The sequence below is a fragment of the Acinonyx jubatus genome, chromosome C1 (genome assembly GCF_027475565.1).
Source record: "Acinonyx jubatus isolate Ajub_Pintada_27869175 chromosome C1, VMU_Ajub_asm_v1.0, whole genome shotgun sequence".
Classification (NCBI taxonomy): Eukaryota; Metazoa; Chordata; class Mammalia; order Carnivora; family Felidae; genus Acinonyx; species Acinonyx jubatus.
In genome coordinates, this window is record NC_069381.1 from 180,095,733 (window position 1) to 180,113,677 (window position 17,945).

General features: G+C 34.8%; 1 protein-coding gene across 4 annotated transcripts in view; it reads right to left on the bottom strand.

Moving 5' to 3' along the window:
* Nucleotides 1-17,945, bottom strand: part of PGAP1 (post-GPI attachment to proteins inositol deacylase 1) — an 80,807-nt gene that overhangs the window by 19,702 nt on the left and 43,160 nt on the right. For 3 of the 4 annotated variants that reach the window (XM_027054105.2, XM_053215492.1, XM_053215493.1), the window contains 8 exons: nucleotides 15,574-15,620; nucleotides 15,134-15,185; nucleotides 10,040-10,117; nucleotides 5,625-5,700; nucleotides 2,779-2,852; nucleotides 2,624-2,675; nucleotides 2,074-2,140; nucleotides 1,548-1,656 (listed from right to left, as the gene is read on the bottom strand). In XM_027054105.2, coding sequence (XP_026909906.1) covers nucleotides 1,548-1,656; nucleotides 2,074-2,140; nucleotides 2,624-2,675; nucleotides 2,779-2,852; nucleotides 5,625-5,700; nucleotides 10,040-10,117; nucleotides 15,134-15,185; nucleotides 15,574-15,620 — 555 coding nt within the window. The remainder of the gene's footprint in view (nucleotides 1-1,547; nucleotides 1,657-2,073; nucleotides 2,141-2,623; nucleotides 2,676-2,778; nucleotides 2,853-5,624; nucleotides 5,701-10,039; nucleotides 10,118-15,133; nucleotides 15,186-15,573; nucleotides 15,621-17,945) is intronic. The other variant, XM_027054111.2, reaches the window with a different exon arrangement.

Here is a 17,945-nt window from a genome sequence, read left to right on the forward strand (position 1 = left end):
TTTTTTTATAATAACCAACCTAAAGGCACTTACAGTCTTAAAAGGATCCTCTGAACCAGAAATTTTAACTTGCAATAAGTATAGTTTTATTATTCAATATATTTTCCTTCTAATTCTTTGATAATTGGATGAATGCTATGGTACATGTGATAGGTAACCCTTTACTAACTAGAATTTTTGATTAACCAGAATCTTAGTATTGGGTCATATAATCTAAAGGAATTTACTGATTGAGTCCAGAAGCTATACATATGTCTGAACAATTAAGCACAAATTAACCTACTACATAACTGATATTTTAAAAACCTCAAACCTACAACTGTACAGCACTAAGTATAGTTAAGCTAAGCCAATTCTGAGTAAATTTCATAAAAACAAGTTTCACATGATATAAAACGAGGAACAAATGGAGTGTATTTGGTAAAATTTAAGCCAAAACAATGTATTAAAAAAATTCACCATTAATTATCTCTATTATAAATATACCCTTTTTGATATTAGCAAGTCTGGGAAAAGGAAATATGTATTTCATAAGGAAATTATAAAATGGCTATTTATAATACTGACTTTTTAAAAATGTAAAGTAGTTAAAAAATATTGACATTTTCAGAGTGTGCAGTACATGGAGCCAAATTATTATGCAATTCTCACTATCACTATTAGAACTATGAAGACATGTTAAAAACCATTACAGCCCTACAAAATCCTTCAATGTTAGAAACAATGAAGATATCAAACCAGTAATAAATTCCATGAAATCTAAAATAACTCATAATTTAGGTTCAACTGAAACTTGTTGCTACGAACAAATTCTATTCATGTAACCTACCAATTCTAGTTTACCCCAAGAAAGTCAACTCTAATGAAGAATCCAAATAAGGTTGATTGAAAGGAATTGCATGGAAAGAAGTTATTTCACATAAACCGGAAACCACCATTAAATGTATATATACTTCAATCCCTTAAACCTGGAAACCTTAGAACCTGGCATATTTGGATACATAGGGACTCTTGTAGTTCATGAGTCCATAAGGGTAAATGTTGCTCAAGTCTATTTCCCTTCTCTTATAGCAGAGATCTGTTGGTTGTTAAAACAAACACAATAGGCACTACATTGCACATTAATGACTAACAGATTTAAAAAGCTAATGAAAAGGAAAGAAGATTCTTAAGCCTGTCCAATAGAGCTGGAAACCAATACACATCATGTCAATTATTGCAGAAAAGCCGTGTCAGCTGATTTCATGATATTCTTCAATTTACAGAGGATTTTGGACCTTGGGTTTCTAAATTTAGAAGGTTAGTCTACAGTCTCGATTTTTTGCTTATTTTCTACTATTTATTAAGATGTATATTTTTAATAGTCCACCTAGGAAAATACTAGGGTGGTGCTAACAGGCAAAATGCAGAATATTTAAAGCATCATAAATGTCTATTTTGTGTATTTATTGGCTTCCACATTGCCATATATCCGAGACTAATATAAAAATATATTTCCTATTTATTCTATAACTAAATCTTAAAAAGTAAGCAAACATACAACTTACTTCATACTCACAGTCTGAAGATGTGTACATTTTTAATAATGCTACCTGGCTCTCATTGTCTGGTTGCGCAATATGGAGTTTCAGAGAAATTTCTGTGGAAGATGGTACCCTGAAAAGATAATTGAAGTATCATTTCTCAAATACAAAATACTGTTAAATAACCATGGCTAAGTCAATCCTTGCAGAACACAATGACAGAATGGAGAGGAAGACACATGTCAGACATGTTATTAAAAATGGGACACTTTTCCAATCCTATCACAGTCGTTTGCTCATTCAACTAGGAGAGAAGTTGGAGGATGGTCTAGGAAGGGGTTGATGTTCCAAGCAAGTAAGGTTTAAATTCTAGATCATTTAGGTAAGAATACTACGTTATCTTATGAGCACAATGCTACATAAAGGATAGTTACATTTTATTAAGAGGCACTTAGTTTCATTAAAATTTCACTATGATTTAAATAAAATAAACAGAATATGTATTATTCAAAAACACCAAAGTTTAAGATAAATTCTTTAATATACTTACTGTGCAATAGTTAGTGAATCCTCATAAGACCAAGGAATATGAAGTTTATAGATACTAGTTATTTCTTCTGTGAAAACATAAAGGAAATACATGTTACTAACCTTATGTTACATTAAATGTTACATAAACTACTATAATACCTAACTAACTACAGTTATCCATTTCATAAAAAATAACCAGTAAGAATTATATCACATAAGAAATTATGGAAAATTATTAACTAATAATGTTTAATTAGACTTACAAAAGATATTAAAGCATATGGGAAATACTAAGAAACTGAAAAAAAGCTAAACCTGAATTACTATAGTGAGACAGAAAGATATACAGTATTTTTAAAAAATGTGGATATTTAAACTGATACAGTTGAAGATGCTTAGTGTTAACAAAGGGTCTGTGTTAAATCTGTTGGAAACATAAACAGTTTTTCTACTATCATTTAATTTTAATTCACATAAATACACAAAATAATAAGCACTACAGAAAATTCAAGTAAAGACCTACTGATTCTTCAAATGACAATACTATTCTTCTCAGAAAATACACTTACCTTTTACTCCTGAGCACTTGCTCACTACGTTGATTGTAAAAGCTTGGTATATCTAATAAGCGTATGACCACAAAAACAAAAAAGTAAAAGTTTATTTGCTTGCTTAATTACATAGTAAAGTAAAATCAAATCCTTGTTATAATCAGGATAATTACCTGTCCAAAGTTTAGAAGTTCTATATTATAAAACAGGCCACTTGTATTTAATAACACTTTCCTTGAAGAGAGTCCTGTTGAATTGAAAGCATTGTATTACTTAGAACACCAAAAAATTTTTTTAAAAAGTACTGATTGCTTAATAATGCTAGCACATTTTTAATCTTAAAAAAGAGTTTAAAGATTTTCATTTCTGGTATGGAGGAGTGAACTAAAAATCCTATCTTCCTTCAATAAACTCTAGATAACATTTATAATGTATGTATTTTAAAAAGTCAAGTATAAACTTCCAATTTCAAAAAGGTATGCTTTCTTGGTAGATCTCTTAGAAGTTTGTTATCTTTAATGAGATGAGTGATTCAGAGTTTCCTTTACCAAAAATAAATAAACAAATAAATAAGGTGGGTGAGGGATAAAAATCTAAAGGAAAAGGAAGTTTCCTCTCTCAAGTAACAGATTCTTTAAACAAATGGAATACTAAAAAAATATATTTTAAGAATGGGTCATGCCAAAAGCGTAAGGAGCCAATCTAAAATGAGCTCTTAATATCCAATACTGGAACAACTTAAAAAAAAAATGTAATGATAGTATTAAATTATAATCCAATGAGCCTGGGTGGCTCAGTCGGTTAAGCAGCCAACTTCAGGTCATGACCTTGTGGTTCACGATTTCTAGTGCCATGTCTGAGGCCTGTTTTGGATTCTGTGTCTCCCTCTCTCTCTCTGCCCCTCCCCCGCTTGTGATCTTTCTCTCAAAAATAAATAAAAACATTTAAATATAATAGAATGAATAAAGTAAATATCCATGAGTCATACTGACATAAATAAAAACTGAGTAAGTAAATAGAGAAGGGACAACTTTACTTTCACAAAAATTATCATACAGAATACCAGTAATAATTGCCTCAGACTAGAAGAACCAGGGGTGCCTGATGGCTCAGTTGGTTAAGCATCTGACTTCGGCTCAGGTCATGATCTCGTGGTTCCTGAGTTTGAGCCCCACATGGGACTCTCTGCTGCCAATGCGGAGCCTGCTTGGGATTCTCCCTCTCCCTCTGTTTCTGCCCTTCTCTCTCTCTCTCTCTCTCTCTCTCAAAATAAATAAACTTAAAAAAAAAAGGATGCTAAAATTAGTGGGTTATTTTGAAGATAAACAGGGTACTTAAATATTCTCAAAGTAGTCCCCCCAAGATATTTATTAAGTACAAAAAGGAAACGAGTAAATTTACAGTGGAGAAACTTGGCAGACACTACCTTAACCAAGTAATCAAGGTTAACGTTGCTAGTTATGTGTGCAATGATATGATACACTGAGATGTACGCATCGCTTTGGTGATATGTTTGTTAAAAAAGCACAATCTTAATCTAATCATAAGAAAGCATCAGACAAATCCAAATATTTGATATTCGATATTCTATAAAACAACTGACAACTACTCTTCAAAAGGTGTCAAAGTTATGAAAGACAAGGAAAACCTGAGGCACTATCAAGACTAGAAGAGATGATGGGGTGCCTGGGTGGCTCAGTCGGTTGAGCATCTGACTTTGGCTCAGGTCATTATGTCATGATTTGTGAGTTTAAGCCCCACATTGGGCTCTCCGCTTTGGACCCTCTGTCTCCCTCTCTGTCTCTGTACCTCTCCTGTTCACGCTCTCCCCCTTAAAAATAAATAAACATTAAAAAAAAACAACAAAGACTAGGGGTGCCTGGGTGGCTCAGTCAGTTAAGCGTCTGACTCTTGGTTTCAGTTCAGGTCATGATCTCATGGTTCATCATTTAGAGCCCTGTGTCAGGCTCTGTGCTGACAGCTCAGAGCCTGGAGCCTGCTTCAGATCCTGTGTCTCCCTCTCTTTCTCTCTGCCCGTCTCCCTTTCACACTCTCTTTCTCTCTTTCAAAAATGGATAAACATTAAAAAAAAAAAAAAAGACTAGAGAAGATGAATAGGACATGACAACTGAATGCAGTGTGGGAACCTAGAGAACAGTGGTGGAAAAACTGATGAAAACCAAAAAACCAAATAAAGCCTGTAATTGGTCAATACTATTGTACTAATTTCTTAGTTTTGAAAATTGTATTATTTATGTTAAGGTGAATAAAGGACATATAAAAATTTTGTGCTCTTTCTATAACTGTCCTGAGTGTTCAAAATTATTTCAAAATAAAATTAAAAAAAATATTTAGTTATGTGTATTTTACCACAGTAAAAAAAAAAAAAAAAGAAAAGAAAAGAAAAGAAAAGAGAAAGAAACCATAAAAGAATTAGAGAAATCTTAAAACTTCCATACGGCAGGCAGCTATTTATACCTTACAATAAACATTAAAAATTTTTTTAAATTTATTTTAAGAGAGAAAGAGCATGCGCACAAGGGAGAGGCAGAGAGAGAGAATCCCAAGCAGGTCCACAGTGTCAGGGGCAGAGCCCACCACAGCGCTTGAACCCATGAACCATGAAATAATGACCTGAGCTAAAACCAAGAGTTGGGGGCTTAACCGACTGAGCCACCCAGATGCCCCTAACTTATAAATAAACATTTTATTAAAAAGGCCAATATGTAGTATAAATTCATGGAAGCACACACACACACACACACACACACGATTACCAACAAATGTACATGATTAGGGAGAAAATTAAAGTTTCCATTTTCAAAAGATGCCTGCTGGCCCAGTATTAAATAAGAATCAGAACATTGAACCACATCATATATTTATTCTAAGAACTATACTTCAAACACACAACATTTAATGTTACAGTCTCTCCATTACTGCAACTGACTGGCATAAAATAAATCACTCTGTTAAAAATAAAAGCAATTCTTAAGATTTCCAAAATCAAAGTACTTACCAAAGGAAAAAAGATGAGTTACAGGAAGCTGAATGGTTCTCATCTCTTTTTTAAAGAATTCACAATCGACAACAAACTAAAATATAAAATATTGATTTATTAGAAAAAAATAGAATTAAATTTATAGTAAAATATCTTCACTTGATGTTTAAGTGGAAAATAAAAGTCTATAAACTAGCTTTGCAGAAGTTATTACCTATCACATTCTAACTCTGGCTATACTTAGATGGCCAACAATTACTCAAGGAGGGATACTAAACTAACAAAATCTGATGCACTATCTTAATTTCATAGACAAATTATTGGAGGATCATTTGTGTAACAGCTGATGTATAGCAGTTTTCTTCAGATTACTTTTAGGTGTTCGTAGAAGAAGGACTTTAAAGAATGGATCAAAGCATTAAGAACCAAGGTTAACTCAAGATTAATTAGAGATTTAAATAAAAATCTCTGAATACTTTCAAAGTCAAAAAGAAATGATTTTGTTACATTTACTTTCGTAAAAATCCCATATTTATTATGTATCTACAACACTTTAATTAGACTACAAAAGACTTGGAGACAGACATACTACCATTCATCTACCAATCATTAACGCTATTTGTATGATTATTTCAGGTTAAACAGTGATTGGAATAAATGGAAAAAAAGGTTTAGTATGTATAAAGCAAGAAAAGAAATGCTATCTTGGGGCACCTGGGTGGTTCAGTTGGTTAAAAGGGTCTAGCACTTGATTTCAGCTCTGGTATGATCTCATGGTTCAGTTCATGGGATGGAGCCCCGTGTAGGGCTGTGCACTGACAGCATGGTGCCTGCTTGGGATTCTCTCTCTCCCTCTCTCTGCCCCTCCCCTGCTTGTACACTCTCTCTGTCTCAAAATAAATAAACTTTTTTTTTTTTTAAGTTTAAAAACTTGAGAGAATCCCAAGTAGGCTCTGTGTGCTATTAGCAAAAAGCCCGATGTGGGGTTCGAGCCCATGAACCATGCAGGAGATCATGATCCAAGTCAAAATCAAGAGTCAGACACTCAACCAACTGAGCCAGAGGTGCCCCTAAATATACCAAAAAAGATGCCATCTCAAAAAAAGTAAAATTGAAATGTTACATTGGCATGATTACAAATTTTTGTAATGGCATTTCTTTTGTAATAACATTTCTATAACAGCATAAAGGAACTTTGCCCTAAGCTGTCTGCAATTAGAATGTTATCATTAAAATAATTTCCAAAAGGAAACCAAATTTCTTTGGTCTATAGGAGCCAAAGAAAAAAATTAATCTGATGCTTAATTGTAGTGAGCAAGTAGTTTGCTGTTGATAGGAAGTAGAAAGCCAGTGAGGTTTATCCTAGGGTTTTCCAATAAGTGCACCTTGGATTGTGCTTGAAGCTCAATAGATTGTTATTTTGTTTGCCTCTTAGGTGGATTTTTTGTTTCTGAAACTGAAAAGCAGATGTGGGAAAATGCTATTTGACTACAGTGCACACAAGGGAATAAAAGGAAATACTTGTCAAGGGGCTTTGCTTCATTCCCTGCTTCTATCCTTACATGGCCAAGAATACCATCAGACACTTTCCTTATAGAAAACCACCGTTACAAGGTTAGGGCAATCATTTACTGAACAGGATTATTCATCTTATTTTTACCAAAGCATTTTTAGTGAGACATTGCCTCAGAGAACCATTTTAACTTTATAATTTTTTAAGTTTGTTTATTTTGAGCGAGAGTGCATGCGAGAGAGGGAGGGGCAGAGACAAATGGCGAGGGAGAGAATCCCAAACAGGCTCTGAGCTGACAGTCCAGAGCCTGATGTGGGGCTTGATCTCACTAACTGTGAGATTATGACCTGAGTCAAAATCAAGAATCTGACATTCAACCAACTGAGCCACCCAGGGACTCCAACAGAGAATTTTAAATCACTTTGTACGGGTATTTAAAATATGGGGCGCCTGGGTGGCTCAGTGGGTTAAGCATCTGACTTCGGCTCAGGTCATGATCTCACGGACTGTGAGTTCGAGCCCCGCGTCGGGCTCTGTGCTGCCGGCTCGGAGCCCGGAGCCTGCTTCGGATTCTGTGTCTCCCTCTCTCTCTGCCCCTCCCCTGTTCATGCTCTGTCTCTGTCTCAAAAATAAATAAACATTAAAAAAAAATTTTAAATAATATAATTTTTATTGTTGCTTTAAAAATTTGGCTATGCCCTTTAAGATGGAATAAACCCATACCCAAGAAAAGAATTCAAGGTTCTCTTTCTAATGAACTTAATTATTTGTTTTCTGTCATCAAAAAAATGTAATTCCATATTTGTATATTGAAAATTGTATTATCAGTTGACTGAAAAATAAATTCAAACTATTTAAATATATGTATCCTTCTGATGATAGGTTATAACAGATATAGAGAAATTATGAAAGGCATAAATTAACATTTTATAAGACTGGGTGTGTAACAGTACAGTCAGCAAGTGGTACTTTCCAAAGAGCATTAAGACATATTAAATATTCATTGCCTGTTTGTGAAAGGCTCATTCATTTCTTGGAATAACCAGAGATGGCCTTTCCAAGTTTGGGAAAGATGTTTAATTCATTCAAAACCAACTTACCTGACAGAAAACCCCCTAAAGAGAGCTTTTAGAATTGAAGATGTTGAATTATCTCTCACTTGAGCTAAGCAAAACAAAACAATCAATCTATTATAAGGTACTTCTAGATTCAGTCTTTGAGTTAATCTCTGACTACATCCCCTTTTTCCTTTATCTTTAAAATTTTCCTAATGATTTTGGCCTCAAATCTCTATAATTTTCTCATTCAAAAAACATTTTTTGAGCATTTATATGGTAGTGAGTTGCTAAAGGTTGAGGATGCTGAGTAGAATAAAATCTATCTGGTCTTAGTCTCAAAGAATTCACAATATGGTGGTGGGAATAGAGACATAAATTATAATTCAGTGTAATAAATCCCTCAAAGTTAAAGTGTCATGGAAGCAAGAGGTTGCCTAAAGGAGTCATGAAATGGAAAACAGGGGACACTTAAGCTAGATTTTGAAGGATAAATTTGTTGGGTGAAATATGGAAAGGGGAATAGAGGGTCTTTTACCTCCATTTTCTTGCTTCTCCCTCCCCCAACTTCTCTTAAAAATCACCATCTCTACCAAGTGGGAGCATTTCTATTCCCACTTCCATATTTCAAGTCCTCATAACCCCTTATGAAGTATCTTGTCTGTTTCTAATCCATCATACTATAGATTCATCTTCCAAAACGGCTGATTCCATTTCTGAAAATCTTTCAGCTGTCTACTAACTCGTGAATTCTATAAAGTCCTGAATCTTCCAATCAAAGTCCTCCACAATATGGCCATGGACTACTTTCCCAGACTTTTCTTCCACCACTATTCTACCCATGGTGGCCAACTTTTTAAAATTACTGTTTACTTATTCATTGTTTTCCAAACATCCTACACTTTCACACTTGCATACTTGGATCTATTCCTTTGACCCAGCAGTGCTGGTCATTATAACTTTCTGCAATGATGTTACTATTGAGCACCTGGAATGTGGCTAGTACAACCAAGGAAATTAATTTTTTATTTTATTTAGTTTTGTTTTTGAATTAGATAGCCACATGTGATCATAACACCCATACTGGATAGCACAGGTCTACAATGTTCATTCTACCCATAAAAATCTTAACTATGCTTTAAGGCATTTTACTTTATTATTTAAAAATCTTTTTTTCATTTTTATTTATTTGAGGGGGAGAGAGAGAGAGAGAGCGAGTGCACGCAAGCAGGGGAGAGGTGCAGAGGAAGAGAGAGAAAGAAAATCCCAAGCAGGCTCCATATTCAGCCCAGAGCCTGAGGCAGTGCTCGATCCCACAATCTGAGACAAAATCAAGAGTCGGATGGTCAACTGACTGAGACGCCCAGGCACCCCAAGGCAATTTTAAATATCACTTCATAATAAAGCGTTTCTTCATTCCATCATTCAGAGATAGCTCCCCTTCTTATACTTATCTATTTACTATATTCTGATTTGTATTATATTTTTGGGTATCTCACTCTTCCCTCTGCTTCCAAATGTTTCTCTCCCCTACCCAACAGTACGTAGCTTTTTGAGAATAAGATTGATTTGTGGGCCTCCTATAATTCCTGGCAGAGTCTTAACATAAAAGGGTACTCAATAATGAATAGATTTTGAAAGAATAACATATAAATTAAGTTCCCACTTTGAACACAGAGACTTAGGTTTATTCTACTTAGTTCATGTTAGAATAGATGATCCTATGATTTAACAGTCTTAGGTGGATCACTGAACTAGCCACTGTTTTAGATAAGCATTATACTAATGAAGTCATCAAAAAATAACTTAAATATTTAGCATGAGTATCCATAAAACATTGATAATAACCTTAATCCATTTGTTACCTTACTTCCATGAATAGATGGTACATAAACCACAAGATGAGACAAAGAAGGATAGTCTTGAAGTCTTAATGTCAGAGACTAAAAAAAAAAAACAAAAAAAAAACCCCACAATATAAACAGCTGATTTCTGATGGTACACAGAGCTTAAAGCATGTTAAAAGATAAATTACAAACACTAATTTCTTATTATTTTGTTATTAAAGAAACTGATTTCAAACTTCACATTTAGGACTTCGTAAAACTCCCATATTTACATTTTCAGGTTAATAATCTTGCTGAAGTCAAATTCCTGATAATTTTGTAAGTACAGACTACCAAAACTATTCCTTGAACTATATCCCTTCTTGTAAAACAAATGACAGTTAATACTAAATTTAGTGGTTTTACGTAATTATTTCCAGATATGGTATCTTTTATAACTTATCCATTTGTTTTTTTATAACATATGATTTCTACATTTATTTTGGTGATATATGACAAAGAACATTCAATGAATGAATAAATGAATACTAAAAATAATGGAAGAGTTGCAACTTAACCTCAAATGATTCTGATCTAGCCCAAGCAGTAAAGACTTGCCATCTAATGATGTATATAAACATCACCTCCTGGAAATTATTCAGCAAATGACATGAAGACACAATATGACTAATAATGTACCTTATCAAATGAACATCTCTATTTTCAAAATTAAGACCAGATCCCTTAGTCCATATTTTGAGGAGTGATTAGATAGGAGACTGGTCGATTTAATGAAAAACGAAGCCACCATATACAGGGATTTTTTTTTTTTAAGTTTATTTATTTTGAGAGAGAGACCACGAGCAGGAGAGGAGCAGAGAGAAAAGAAGAGAGAATCCCAAGCAGGCTCCACGCTGTCAGTGCAGAGATCGCTGGGGAGCTCAATCCTATGAACCATGAGATCATGAGCAAAAATCAAGAGTTGGACGCTTGATCGACTGAGCCACCCAGGTGCCCCCAAATATAGTTTTTAAATCCATTTTTTTTTTCCTGGAAGTAGGAGTGGGGATGGAAGTAGTCATATGTGGTAACAATTTGTATGCATTAAGAAATTTCTGCAGACAGTTAACCTTCTCCAGTGTTTTTCAGAAGCACATATGTGGGCAAGTTGAACAAAGGTGCTGAAGCTACAGAACTGTTAACAAGTGGCCCTCTAACAACCTGACCAGATTCACCTGTGAGTGTTTTTAAACTCCTAGGCTTCACCTCTACTTGGCAGTCTCAACAAGACTTAATACATTCTACTGTAAATGAAAAGGCCTTAAACAGGTCTCAAAAATCACAGTGACAGGCAATTGAGACTACCCAGACAAATGGTAAATTAATTATGAAAGATTAATTAGAAAGAACCATGGTTACTTTGTGTAGTTATCCAAATAGCTTTTGTTATTTATTTGCAAGAATAATTTTTTCTCAAGAATTATTTTTAGGATCAGAATACTCTGAAAAGGTAACAGTGCCAAAAAATTTCCTTATAAAATTCTCATATAGTTGTAATGTTAGTAGGTATGAACAATATAATAATTCATGCAATTGTTATATTGACAAATAAGATTAATATGAAGCTTGGAAATTTTTCAGTGTTTTAAGGGATTTTATTTATTTTTGGGACAGAGAGAGAGGGAGACACAGCATCGGAAACAAGCTCCAGGCCCTGAGCCATCAGCCCAGAGCCTGATGCGGGGCTCGAACTCACGAACCGCGAGATCGTGACCTGGCTGAAGTCGGACGCTTAACCGACTGCGCCACCCAGGCGCCTGGTGTTTTAAGGGATTTTAAAATGCCCTTAATGCTGGGACAATACACACTGGAAATCAAACACCAAGTTTTGGGGAGCCTGGGCAGCTTAGTCAGTGAAGTGTCCAATTCCTGATCTCAGCTCAGGTCTTGATCTCAGGGTCATGAGTTTAAGTCCCACATTGGGCTCCAGGTTTTGATGTCAGAAACCCTCTAAGTTCTGCTGCTGTTTGCAGAGCAAGGCTATGATGCTAAAGTATGATTAAGGCAAAATGGTGACAAGATAGTTTTCTCATATAAGGTAGGTATCTTTAGAAAGTTAATTTTTGTGTTTGTTTTCAACAATAAATCCATTTTGGCTTACCAAATTCTTGGCCTGCTGTGTTGTGTTTTGAAGAAACTTCTTCATTGTACCCATGGAAGAAAAATTCTATGGGATTGGCATTTAAAAACTGAATTTACAAGTGCTATGCTGGACTCTTCTATTTATTACAGTTCAGTCAGCAGCAATGCTAAAAGTGGTATGATTCTATGAACCTAACATTGCTTTCATTGAGATGATATAAATAAAATCCACAAAATCTTATTAATCTTTTCCCTTCAACTTGATGACAAAATAATTTTGTGTTCTTTTTACAAATGGCTAACACATATATAATTTTGATTTTCATGAAAATGGAAAAATTTATGTTTAATAATTATAATCCTCTTCAGATGAGAACACCAAAGACTGAAGAATATTATAATCCTTGTTTTCTAAACTTCCTTCTTCCATTTTCCCCCTTCTAAATTTCAGTAGGCTTTTAACATTGTCTGACAACCTCTTTCAGCATTCACTATAAAAAGCAGCTGGAATAGCTTGCTCTCCTGCTGTTCAGCCAGCTATTTCTTACATTTAGAAGAAACACATAGGGGTCCAGAACTAGATGAATACATTGTTTAATCTTTGAGATCAAACATATATTATAAGGATATTATTATTTAAGAACTAACTTTTTAAAAATAGGAGCAAAGTAATATCCTATCAGGGTTTTCTTTTTTTTTTAAGTTTACTTAGAGAGAGAGCCATGAGTGGGGCAGGCATGGAGAGAGAGAATCCCAAGCAGGCTCTGCAGTGACAGTGGGCTTGAAGTCATGAACTGTGAAATCATGACCTGAGCCAAAAATCAAGAGTCAGACGCTTAACTGAGTTACCCAGGTGCTCCTCTATCAGACTTTAATCATTTATTTCCTCCGAACTCTTAAATAACAGATTGGTTAGGATATCCAAATTGGAAATTCAAGGAAAGATGTATGAATGATTATGAGTTATACCCTAATACTTTTGTTTGTTTTGCTCCTGCCTACATTAAAGTAGAATCCGTGAGAGACATTAAAAATGTTCCTGTGAATGTAATCACTTTCCTATAATACTTGTCTCTTAAATACAAAGCCACATGACTGAATATGCACAAAGTAAGGATGACCAAGGTGACAGAAAAAATTGCAACCATTTCAAAGTCAAGTGTGAAGTAACTAGCAATTATTCATTCTGTCATTCCTCTCTGTTAGTAAGGTTGACTATACATAAAAATATAAACATTCATGAACACAAATTAACTAAACTGGAGTGGGAGATGACTGGGACCAACCAGATGGCTTCACTTTCTTTTTTAAAATTTATTTATTATTTTTTAAAATTTATTTATTTATTTTGAGAGAGAGAGAGAGAGAGAGAAGAGAGAGAGCGCGCGCGCGCAGAGGAGGGGCAGAGAGGGAAGGAGAGAAATTCCAAGCAGCCTCCACACCATCAGCCCAGAGCCTGTTGTCAGGCTTGAACTCAAGAACCACGAGACCATGATGTGAGCTGAAATCAAGAATCAGAGGCCTAACCAAATGAGCCACCCAGGTGCCCCAGATGGCTTCACTTTCAAGTTTATGAGGCTAGGATTCATTATGAAAATACATTAAAAAAATTTTTTTTGATGTTTATTTTTGACAGAGAGCTCAAGGAGGGGAGGGACAGAGAGAGAGGGAAACACAGAATCCAAAGCAGGCTCTAGGTTCTGAGCTGTCAGCACAGGGCCTGACGTGGGGTTGGGACCCAAGAACTGTGAGATCATGACCTGAGCCAAAGTCAGAAGCTTAACAGACTGAGCCACCCAGGCGCCCTTGAAAATACATTTTTAAAGTATAAATTTACTTGAAGACTAAAAATTACCAATCCTGATATAATATTATGGGTTATAATAAATACAATTTGGAAATTACAATGGATATTTTCATCAAATTTTAGAACTGTTTTATTTTCCCAACAATATTAACCTTTTGTAAAAAGACTTGCTGACCTGTCAGAGTTTAAGAAATCACTAACAATTAAATAAATCCCATGGAGTACTAGGTAAAGTAGAGTTATCCAAGTGCTTGACCACAAAGTGATGTTGAAGTTGATCTGGAAAATTACTTTGCACCTCTTTAGGATGCTCACTTCCCTACTGTAAGTCCTCTCCAAAACTCAAACTACTACTCAGCTTCTATTTTAAGATAGACCATTCCAAACATACTCTCAAATTCAATTTTAAAAATTTATCTAGCTCTTGGTATGATGCTATAATATACAGATTTAATTTTATTAATTTTTTTTTATTATTTATTTTTGAGGGGGGGAGAGAGAGAGAGAGAGAGAGAGACAGAGTGCAAGTGGGGGAGGGGCAGACACAGAATCTGAAGCAGGCTCCAGGCTCTGAGCTGTCAGCACAGAGCCAGGCGAGGGGCTAAAACCCACAAACCGTGAGATCATGACCTAAGCCGAAGTCAGATGCTTAACCCAGACGCTTAACTGACTGAGCAACCCAGGCATCCCTAAATTTTATTTAGAAAAGTGTTAACTTACAGTTTTTACCTCTGAAAGTAAAAAAAAAAAAAAAAATTCATGTTATTCTCCATTAAATATATTACCAGAGAAAATATTTCTAGGGGCGCCTGGGTGGCTCAGTCGGTTGAGCATCCGACTTCAGCTCAGGTCACGATCTCACAGTTTTTGAGTTTGAGCCCCGTGTCAGGCTCTGGGCTGATGGCTCAGAGCCTGGAGCCTGCTTCCGATCTGTGTCTCCCTCTCTCTCTGCCCCTCCCCCATTCATGCTCTGTCTCTCTCTGTCTCAAAAATAAATAAACATTAAAAAAAAATTTTTTTTTAATTAAAAAAAGAAAATATTTCTAAAATTTATGTTAGCAAATCTCAAGTTTACTTAATACTTAGATGAATTCATAGAAGACCATACTCTAAAATGCCTATAGACGCAAGTCTTTTTAGTATTTTTTTCCACTGGATATTAAAATTCTAAAGCCATAATTTACCTTAATTGTTGGCAGCAGTTCAGCTTTCCATGATAAATCAATCCCTTGCCGGCTTTGAAATGAATATGAAAATATAATTAAAGAACAAATATATTAAAATACTATAATTTATAAATAAGCTTCAGAGGAAAAAGAAACCAGCTACAGACCTATCAGTGAAAGTTCTAATGAAGTTAAGTCCAGTAAATGTAATCCAATATACTCTTCTCTATAAAGACTTTAGGGTACAAAAAAAAATGTTTTTCCTAGCAACTAACTATTTCAATGTTTGCAAATATTATTGGTGTTAATTTCCTTTCTTTTTCATTTTAAAATCAATACTACAATTTAGTATAGCAGCAAAATGAGTTTAATAATGTATGAAGCTATTCTAAAAAGTGCAGTGTGATTTGTATTATTTATATTGAGAAAAATGAACAATCAAGGTTCAAAAGACTTACCACATAGAAGTGCTGTTTATGCAGCCAAATATCCAACTATTTGTATCCTGTTGATTAATAACACAAAGCACATAAAATATTATAGAAAATAATTATATAAAATAGTCAGCTTTAACATTTTACTGTTATGTTACAGGGTTAGTAGGCACAATGGAAACATAAAATAGCAACTTGTTATTGAGAAACACTTCCAAGCAGTTGTCAAAAGTCATATAATATAGGTCAAGGGTAGGCAAAGACGTCTGATGTCAACATAGATAGGTAAGCAAATAACCTAGAACAGCAGTAAGAGAAAGAGTGACCTCTGAACAGCATATTGCCTAAGTAATTCTAATTTTTGAACCAACACTTCCAGAGTTCAGAAACGTCCATACTTTAATTAGGTAGTTACATAGTAAGTAACCTACATTTTAAGTAAAAACAGAAGAATGATCACCTAGAGGTGGACTTTTTTTTTTTAATTTTTTTTAATGTTTATTTATTTTTGAGAGAGACAGTGACAGAATGCAAGTGGGATAGGGACAGAGAGAGAGGGAGACAGAATCCGAAGCAGGCTCCAGGCTCTGAGCTGTCAGCACAGAGCCCAACACGGGGCTTGAACTCACAAGCTGTGAGATCATGATCTGAGCCGAAGTCGGATGCTCAACCGACTGAGCCACCCAGGCGCCCCGAGGTGGACTTTTATAAAAATAGAAAAAAAAAAAAATCCAGAGCCAAGTAATTAAAAATAGCAATTATTCTAAGTATAGCTTGTTAGTTTATTGTTGGGTACTTATTTGATTATCATGCAAAACTTCTATGTAATTGAGAATGTGTTTGGGTTGAAGCAAAACTGCAAGGGCTCAAAACAAAAGCTAGTTATTACTTTATCCGGGTAGCAAGGGAATGCTGCAGAGATGGTAGTGATAGTTTAACAATATTACGTTATTTATCTTCAGTAGTTTAAAAGCAGTAGGACTAAAAGACCAAAGGAAGTAGTAAGAGCAATGTTCCAAGATGTGATGATCCAACTACTGAAACCCTACACCAAGGTGTAAGAGGATAAAAAACACTGCTCAGATAGCTACATAAAATTTGCTTTAGTAAACAGAAAGGACAATGAAAAAGAAATTAATCCCTTCATTCAACCAGTATTTACAAAGTCCATTCTAGAACCATGGAATCATGCTAAGCCTCCAAGGAAAATGATAAATGAGACAGACACCATCTCTGCCCTCATGGGGCTTAAATACAATTTCAAGACATTTTCCAACAATACAGAAAAGAAAGTTGAAAGGAAACAAAAAACAATGTGGTATTTGTCTGCTCTCCACTGCAGGCAAAATACTTACCGAACTTCTGTATCAGGTGCCTGTGTTTCCCAGAATAACGTAATATTAAAAAGGAAAAAAAAAAAAAAATCTGCATAGCTTAGACAAGAAAAGTCCAGCAAGCTCTAAAGATCCAACCCACTTTTGTAATGGGTTTTTGCAGGGAGCCTATCCTAAGATAACCCTTAATATGAAAGTTGCTAATATTCCACACTATTTACATTTCAGTGTATAGTGAATTCTGACTTATTTATTAACAAATTGAAAAAGTATTATTCAAGCCCATCCTAAAACACCATGTTGATATAATCTATAAGGTGTCAAAAGAACAATTTCAGGTCATCTAGTAAGCATCCCCAACTCAACTAATTATAAAAATTATATTAAAAATCTTAGAAAAAGTCACTCAAAAAATGCCAACTAATTCCTACGGTATACAGAAAATGCTACTTGATCATAAAATTTATAGATCTAAAAAGAAATACATCTACAGTAAAAAAACAATGCTCTCAATGGCTGCTAAAACTGTTAGGTAAAAAATTGATTAGGAACTTTATAAAAGATATATCATGCTGATACCACCCTAGTCCACTGATAAGTCTTTAGGTCACTAAAGTGGGACAACCAGATACTATAGATCTTCTAATAAGTACACAGTTCTACTTATAAAACATTCTTGCCACAAAAAATGATAATTAATCAAAAATCAAAGTTCTCACACAGAGCCTGCTTTGGATCCTCTGTCTCCCTCTCTCTACCATGCTCACGCTCTCTCTCTCTCTCTCTCTCTCTCTCAAAAATAAATACACACTGAAAAAAAAAGATACCATAAGAATACAGTCAGCTAGGGGTACCTGGGTGGCTTAGTCGGTTGAGTGTCAGACTCTTGATTTCAGCTCATGATCTCATGGTTCTGGAGACTGAGCCCTTGAGTTGGGGGGGTGGGTAGAGTCTCTCTCTTTCCCTCTCTCTCTGCCCCACCCCCACTTGGCTCTCTCAAAATAAATAAATAAACTTAAAAAAAAAAGAATACAATCAGCTAAACCCAGATTATGGGAATTC